Here is an 8,412-nt window from a genome sequence, read left to right as displayed (position 1 = left end):
CGGACCCGAGGGCTGCGTTAAGCGGCTAATCTCAGGGTTTGGTCCTCCAGGATAGGGGCTGCCTCGCCCCCGCAGGGCAACGAGGTGGCCCCTAAGACGCGATTAGGAGGCTCTCCCTCGCTCCCTACCCCCACGCCGGCTGCTAGCTCCCTCCCTACGCGGCTGAAAGTGGCTGGGAGTCCAAAGGTGCGAGCTGCGAAAGGGGCCCGGGCACCGGGGAGCCCCCGGAGCCAGCCTCCGCCCAGGCAGGTCCCGCGCCTAGGCGTGGGGAGAGGCTCGGAGGGGCGGGAGGCGGGAGGGGCGAGCTGACCCTGCACTCACCCAGTCCCCAAGCCTCTCGCTCCACCGCCCCGCGCGGGCAGGAGGGGGCGGGCAGGGACTAGCGGCGCCCGGGCTCCCGCCCCTGCCCCGCCCCGCCCTGCGCGCGGGATCCGCGGGGGTGGGCGGCCTCGCCTGTAAGGCGCCCAGGCGATTGGCGACTCCGGGAAGAGACGCGGGGAAAAGTCGAATAAGAGGGCGCGACGTCAGACCCGAGATTTGGGGAAGGGCGAGGGAGGGGGTGGAAGGGCGGGGACGGACACACAGACACGGACACACACCCCCCGCGCGGCACCCTAAGTGTCCACAACTTTAGGCTGCCTCACTTAGCTCGGGCGCAGAGGCTGGAAAGGTTGGGGGGAGTATTGTGTGCGTAAAGAGAGAGATTTAAAGGACTGAAGTAGTGTGGGAGAAAAAAGTGAAGGGAACGGACCGGAGAGCAAAAGCCATCGTGAGAAAGGGGAAGAGAAGGGGAGAGGAGAAAGGAGAGTTTCCTAGCGTCCGGGGCAGTGCGGGAGCCCGAAGGAGCGGAAGCGATCCTTGGGGGAAGAGAAGTGCAGAGAGGGGAGGGGAGAGGAAGGACGAGGAGGGGGAGTGAAAACTAGAGGAGGGCGAAGGAAGCGAGGCGCGACACTGCTGGGGAGAGGAGGGCAGTGAGGAGCGAGGCCGGGCAGAGGCAGCTCCCGCGGCCGAGAGGAGGGAGCGCGGCGCAGAGAGGAGGGGCTTGCGCCCCGTAGAAATGTCAATCAGAGCCCGGAGCCCCGGGAATCTCCGCCAATCTGTTCCGACCTGACCTGGCTCCTCGCCGCCGCCGCCGCCGCCGCCGCCGCCGCGGAGCAGATCAATAGGCAAACGCGGAGCACAGCGCTGCGCGGGAGGCAGCGCGGCCCCAGCCCGGCCCAGCCCCCGATGCGCGCCGGAGCCCGCCGGCGGCGCTGAGCTGGGCGGCCCAGGGGCCGGGCCCCCTCTCCGTCCGTGCCCCGTGGGCCACCATGTCCTTCCCCCAGCTCGGATACCAGTACATCCGCCCGCTCTACCCGTCTGAGCGCCCGGGGACCGCTGGCGGCAGCGGCGGCAGCGCGGGGGCCCGGGGCGGTCCGGGTGCCGGAGCCTCGGAGCTGGCCGCCTCGGGGTCCCTGTCCAACGTGCTCTCATCCGTGTACGGGGCGCCCTACGCCGCGGCCGCTGCGGCCGCCGCCGCCCAAGGCTACGGCGCCTTCCTGCCCTACGCCGCGGAGCTGCCCATCTTCCCGCAGCTGGTAAGAGCCCGCGGAGCCGGGGAAGGAGGGATTGGGAATGGGGCGCAGGGAGAGCTGAGCGCGCGAGAGTCGAACTAACGGGGTGTAGGCCAGGAGGGGGAGGCAGCGACCGCTGGGGCTCACCCGCGCTCCCTCCGCGCGTGTCCCTTCCTTCTCCATGTGCGTACAGGGCGCGCAGTATGAGCTAAAGGACAGCCCCGGGGTGCAGCATCCGGCCGCGGCCGCCGCGTTTCCGCACCCGCACCCCGCCTTCTACCCGTATGGCCAGTACCAGTTCGGGGACCCGTCCCGTCCTAAGAACGCCACCAGGGAGAGCACCAGCACGCTCAAGGCCTGGCTCAACGAGCACCGCAAGAACCCCTACCCCACCAAGGGCGAGAAGATCATGCTGGCCATCATCACCAAGATGACCCTCACCCAGGTGTCCACCTGGTTCGCCAACGCGCGCCGGCGCCTCAAGAAGGAGAATAAGATGACTTGGGCGCCTCGCAGCCGCACGGACGAGGAGGGAAACGCTTACGGGAGCGAGCGCGAGGAGGAAGACGAAGAGGAGGACGAAGAGGACGGCAAACGCGAGCTAGAGCTGGAGGAGGAGGAGCTCGTGGGGGAGGAGGAGGACACGGGGGGCGAGGGCCTGGCGGACGACGACGAGGACGAGGAGATCGATTTGGAGAACTTAGACGGCGCTGCCACAGGGCCTGAGCTGTCCCTGGCTGGGGCGGCGCGCAGGGATGGCGACCTTGGCCTGGGACCCATTTCAGACTCCAAAAATAGCGACTCTGAAGACAGCTCTGAGGGCTTGGAGGACCGGCCACTGCCGATCCTGAGTCTGGCTTCAGCGCCACCACCAGTAACCGTGGCCTCGCCGTCTCCTCCCTCGCCCGCCGTGGGCCTGGACCCCTGCGGTCCCGCACCGGCGCCTGCCACCTCACTGCAGAAGCCCAAGATCTGGTCCCTCGCGGAGACTGCCACAAGCCCGGACAACCCGCGCCGCTCGCCTCCCAGCGCGGGGAGATCTTCACCCGGGGCAGCCGTTGCGCCTCCCGCCCTGCAGCTCTCTCCGGCCGCCGCCGCAGCTGCAGCTCACAGACTGGTCTCAGCGCCGCTGGGCAAGTTCCCGGCTTGGACCAACCGGCCGTTTCCAGGCCCGCCGCCCGGCCCCCGCCCGCACCCGCTCTCCCTGCTGGGCTCGGCCCCTCCGCACCTGCTGGGACTTCCCGGAGCCTCGGGCCACCCGGCTGCCACTGCCGCCTTCGCTCGGCCCGCGGAGCCCGAAGGCGGAACAGGTGACTGCTGAGCGCGGGGCGCGGAGCGGGGGCGGGCTCTGAGGGTCGTGCCGGAGCTGGCCGGGAGGGGAAGGGCCCGGGGGCGGGAGACGCAAGGCGCGTCCCTCTCCTCTGTTGCTTTCTGCGCCCTGGGCGCCGGAATCGAGCGCTCTAAAGGCTCTCCTTTTTCTTCCCCCGCTTCCCTTAGATCGCTGTAGTGCCTTGGAAGTGGAGAAAAAGTTACTCAAGACAGCTTTCCAGCCCGTGCCTAGGCGGTAAGAGACCCCGAGGTTGGGGGGCTGGGGGCGGGGCGCTGGCTGGCGGGGAAAGGAGAGAACGCGGAGCATCACTAACTGCCTTCTGCCCCGAGGAGGGGGGAACTCTGCTGGGACGCGTTTTGTAAAAGGGGACGAAAGTCATTTCTTCAGTCGCCCCTGTCGGCCCTGCGACAGCTCTCCAGGCCTAACCCAGGCACCCCAGGTGCGGCCGGCGGGTACAGCGATGGGGGGAGCCTTGCGTGGCTGGGCCCACAGGCCCCTGGGGCGGGTGGCGGCTTTCTGACGCCCACCTCTTTCCAGCCCCGGACCTCGGGTCCTGACTCCTCGTCCCCACCTTAGTTAAAGCCCAACACACACATCAACAACTGGACACAATTTTACATTGCGAAACTCCCTGCTCCTCTGCCCCAAGCCAAATAGGATCACCCCGCCCTAGGCAGCCTCTGCGCCTCCGAATCTCACCTCTTTTGCTACTACTGTCTCTCTCTTCCAGGCCCCAGAACCATCTAGACGCCGCCCTGGTCTTATCGGCTCTTTCCTCATCCTAGTTCTTAAAAAAAAAAAAAAAAATTTTAATGGTTGTAATAATTGTAAAAAAAAAAAAAGCTCTGTATAGTTACAACTTTTAAGCATGTCCGCGTATAAATACCTAAAAGCAAAACTAAACAAAAAGAAAGAAAAAGAAATAAAACCAGTTCTCTTTGGCCCTCCCCAAGTCGCTTCTGTGGCACCCCGCATTCACTGTGAGGTTTGTTTGTTCAGTTGATTTTGGGGGGTGGAGTTTCAGTGAAAATAAACGTGTCTGCCTTTTTGTGTGTATATACAGAGAAATGTACATATGTGTGAACCAAATTGTACAAGAAAGTATCTATTTTTGGCTAAATAAATGAGCTGCTGCCACTTTGACTATAACCCGCCTGTCTGTCCCCTCGACGGATCTGTTTGGTGGTTTTTTGCTTTTTTGAGTTTTTCCCTCTCAGCTGTTTGAGAACCCGCGGCAAAGGACGAGAGACGAGTCAGGACCGAGTAGTCAAAGGACAGCAATAGCGGAGGAGGCGCTGAAGTGGCGGGGCTGGGACCGCGGCAGCAGGAGAGGTGGCTGGAAAAGTACCTGAGGGGCCGAGAGAACGAGAGCAGGAGACAGATGGGAGACTCCGGCAAGATTCTTTACTAAGAGCCAGGAAACTGGGCCCGACCCGAAGGTCTACGGGAGCAGCCGCGGGGTCTGGGGGGCCTTCTGTGGTTACCTTGCAAAAAGATTTAGAGAAGGGTCTGGACATAGCAGGGTTAGCCTGCGCGGGTGGCGGGGGCGTGTTCTCATCACTCCCCTTGTCCCCATTCTTTGATCGACACGAGGAGGCTTTCTCAGTGTTACCCAGAAGAGGCTGTGACAGCCCAGATTCCATCCTCCTTCCAACCCGGTTGCACCCCTTTCCTCTTTACAGATGCCAGGGTGTGGGGTGACGGTGAAGGCGGATATGGAGAAGAGGGGAGTCTTAGGGGTGCATATCATCCCTCTAGAGGATGCGTGACTGCCCAGCTCTAGTTGAGAGTTGGGGAGCCCGGGTCCTGGCAGCATCTGTGCGTCTCGGTACCCTGGTGGGTTTTCCCACGTGACCTGGAAGAGGCATCCTGCTACGGTCCCGGCGCGGAGGTTGCGGGGGTGTCGGACCGCCGCACCTTTCAAGCCAGGATTCCGGCTCCAGGCGGGCCTGGGGTGGGCGGGCCGGGGGAGGGAACCGGCAAATTTGGGGCTGGAGCTCCCTCTACAGGACAAAGGGGAACACTTGGCGCCTCGCCTCCGTGGCTTCTCCACCCGGCCGCGCGCCGCGCCCCCTCCGCGCACTCTTTTTCCTCTGGCAGTCAGCCAGCCAACCTTGCCCAACTTTTGACTTGAAGAAGTTGTAGGAGGTGTTTGGGCGAGTGACGCCTCGGGGTAAGAAAGAGAGACACATTTTTTGCCCCCTCCCCCACGTTAGTAAAGGTACAGTGTGGCCAGATGCGGGGTGTTTGGCCCGCAGAGTGGCGCGTGTGACAGCCTCACGCGTTCCAGGGAAGTATGGGAAGAGCACACACCCCCGAAGCCACGGAACAAGTCACGGCTCAACATTGCACACCTTCGAGGCTTGGCGGCAGCAGAGCTGAGCCCAACAGGACTGGGTTTGCGGGCCCAGCGGCCAGCGCTGCGCCTCTAGAGTCCCCTCCGCGAAGGGTGATCACGGTGAGGCGGCACCCCAGGGGCTAGTGGGGAGGGGTTATGTCGGCCTCTATGTCACTCTGCTGGCGCACAGAGGTTTGGCGAACCGTGAGTGGACACCCGCCAAAGCCGCTCCGCAACTGGCTCGCTCCTCCTGCCCCTTCCCCAGAGGCCAAAGAGATGTCTCCTCGGCTCCCCAGCCTCTCCCCTCTTTGTTAACGGTGTTTCTGGGGTTCAAGCTCCTTCCCAGTTCGTAAGCTCAGACTGAGGTTTCGCTCTGGCCCTGCTCACAGCGCCTCCAGATATGGAGCCCGCTTGTCCCCGCGGACTTGTACCTGAGGCCGGGACGCCAGGACCGGGACGGAGGCTGGTTAGCACAGTGAATGACTTTATAAGGACAGCACTCGGACACCCTTCAGCTCACACCTCACAAGCTTAACTGTGGCACCGACCCTGCTCCCACTTACCGCCTGTGAAACCTGAGGCAGACTATCTGCTTCTCTGAGCCCTTATCTCCTCATCTGCAAAATGAGGGCAAACCAGGCAGTTGTGAGGCTGAGATGAAGCATGTCCAGGGCTGACATGAGGTAGATGGGCAGAAGCAACCTTACTGTTTTTTTCTTTTTTACTTTAGAGGCAAGATCTCACTCTGTTACCCAGGCTGGAGTGCAGTGGTGCAATCATCACTCACTGCAGCCTCAAACTTCTGGGCTCAAATGATCCTTCGGTGTCGGCCTTCTACTCACTGGAACTACAGGCACACACCACCATGCCCAGCTATTTATTATTATTATTATTGTAGAGACAGGATGTCTCTATGTTGCTTAGGCTGGTCTTGAACTCCTAGCCTCAAGCAATCCTCTAACCTCAGCCTCCCAAACCACTGGGATTACAGGCTTGATCCACAGCACCTGGTCATCTTACTATTAAAATTACATTCCAGAATCTCCCGACTTCGCTTTTTAAACTCCCAGCAGTATTCCACTCCACCCCTTTCATTAGCTATAAAAGTGAGGAGTCTATATTCAGGCATCCCAGTATCCTTTGCAACCCCAGCTCAGTTCAGCAAGAGGAAACTTCTCAGACAGAGGCACAGCAGACAGGGGCCTGTGATCATGGAGGTGACAGCAGAAGTTAGGCAGCCTCTCTACACCAAACACCACCCAAAAAGAGGTAGGGGATCTGCTCACAGCCAGATGGGTATGGAGAAACAGGCAGAGCTTCAAGAGGCCTGAGTGCGGATCTCCAGGTCTTTCTCCGGTGGAGACCCATCCCAGGGTTAATGATCCTTGCATGAGCCGCCTTCTGTCCCCACTGAAAGAGCAGTATGTTTAGGTACCAGAAGAGACTTGGTATAAACCTAGGATTAGTCCCCATGCATCGTATCATCTCTTAATCACATAGAACACATGAGGCCTCAACTGGTCCCAAGTTGACCCCAATAAAATAAACTAAACAAAACAAAAAAGGAATCCCATAGCTTCTCAGCTGCAAAAGGGAAGAGAGGACAGTCCTCTTAGCGTCTCTTTCACTTAATGGAGTTCCCATTTCTTCTCCTCCTCCCAGAACTTCCTCCCTAAGCCCTTCCCTCATCTCCCTCCTCTCAGGGGTCCCTGGAATGCCTCCATCCTTATACCCTGTCCTTAAATTCTTAAAGGGAAAACAGGCAGGAGAGAAGGAGTGAGACCCTGGGAATCTCATCCCTGGTCCTGATTAAGCTTCAATTAGAAATAAAATATGTCAATCAGTCTGCCTGGAAGGGGTTCTTGCTGTCGGGGCTGGTTATGCAAAGCACTCCAAGGTGTGTGGGGATAATCAGTTAGGTCAGAGGAGGGAAAGTGTGGCACTGCTTCCCTCATTATCTGCACGGAGCTGGGGAGCAGGGGAGCATCCTGGAGCCAGGGAGCCGGAGTAGAATGAAATTATCTCCCTAAGTGATTGTCCACCTCTGGGACCAGCACATTAATGGTTTCCAATTGAATTTCTCTCCAGGGGACTATAAGTAGGAGGAGGTGGGGTCTAGCTAGAAAACAACATGGAGCGGCCAGAGGGCAGGTGCAACAGAAGCCACTCACCTGTCCCAGGTGAGGAGTGAGGACAAGGCAGGGCCCCATCTATCAGGTGGCTGTTCCCTGAGCACCTCGAGGGCAGCCAGACCCAAAGACTCCACTGTCTTAGTCCTGCCTGAGTTTTGCAAGGTCGGCCATAGGGACTGAATGCTTGGGTAAGAATTGGATGTCAGACATTTTCTATTTTAGTTTTATTGAGTTTTTGCTGGGGACTTGCTTTGGACCTAATTGTTTGTATCCTTCTGGAAATGTCCTCTGTATCCTACAGTTTCTAGTCGCAGGTACCCTTCACCCCCATCGAGTAAAAACGGGCAATGGCGGGTTTGTAAAAATTGTGCCCGTGATGAACTAAGACCAGCTTGGGTCAGGGCAGGTCGCATACTCTCTAGGCCCACTTTTGACATCTCTGCAATGGAGGGCTTGGATTAGATGAATTTATCCCAGCTTTCTTCCAAATCCAGTGTTGTCTAGGATTAGGCATAAAGGTTCAAAGGTCATTCTGGGGGTGAAGGGGCCCTATGACCTCTCTGGATACTGCCTCTTGATCCAAATTCGCTGCTGTCCTTGGATTCAGCCAGCCAACTTGGCCACATTTAAAAACGCCCATCTAGGCCCGGTGTGGTGGCTCACTCCTCTAATCCCAGCACTTTGGGAGGCTGAGACAGGTGGATCACAAGGTCAGGAGATCAAGACCATCCTGACAAACATGGTGAAACCCGGTCTCTACTACAATACAAAAATTAGCCAGGCGTGGTGGTACACACCTGTAGTCCCAGCTACTTGGGAGGCTGAGGCAGGGGAATTGCTTGAACCTGGGAGGTGGAGGTTGCAGTGAGCTGAGATGGCGCCACTGTCCTCCAGCCTGGGCGACAGAGCAAAACTCCATCTCAAAAAAAAAAAAATGCCCATCTATTGTGTGACCAACCTAGCTTTGACACAGCTGCTGCTCCCCTCTGAGGTGGCTCCAGCCCCTCCAAAGGCCATCCCAACGGTCGGATAGAAAACCACTATGAAGCATCTCTTTGT

The 8,412-nt window shown here is 59.3% G+C and overlaps 1 protein-coding gene across 1 annotated transcript; it reads left to right on the top strand.

Annotated features, from left to right (window-relative positions):
* The first annotated feature begins 549 nt into the window (after positions 1-549).
* IRX3 (iroquois homeobox 3) lies at positions 550-4,020 on the top strand. Its single transcript, XM_012447941.2, has 4 exons — positions 550-1,577; positions 1,747-2,863; positions 3,051-3,117; positions 3,614-4,020. Exons 1-4 carry the CDS (start codon positions 1,311-1,313, stop codon positions 3,666-3,668), a joined length of 1,506 nt encoding a protein of 501 aa, XP_012303364.2. The 5' UTR covers positions 550-1,310; the 3' UTR covers positions 3,669-4,020.
* The last annotated feature ends 4,392 nt before the right edge of the window (positions 4,021-8,412 follow it).

This window comes from Aotus nancymaae, unplaced genomic scaffold (genome assembly GCF_030222135.1).
Source record: "Aotus nancymaae isolate 86718 unplaced genomic scaffold, 86718_ANA_hifiasm-v0.15.2.pri h1tg000030l, whole genome shotgun sequence".
NCBI classification, from domain to species: domain Eukaryota; kingdom Metazoa; phylum Chordata; class Mammalia; order Primates; family Aotidae; genus Aotus; species Aotus nancymaae.
This window is presented reverse-complemented; position numbering and strand designations above follow the sequence as displayed.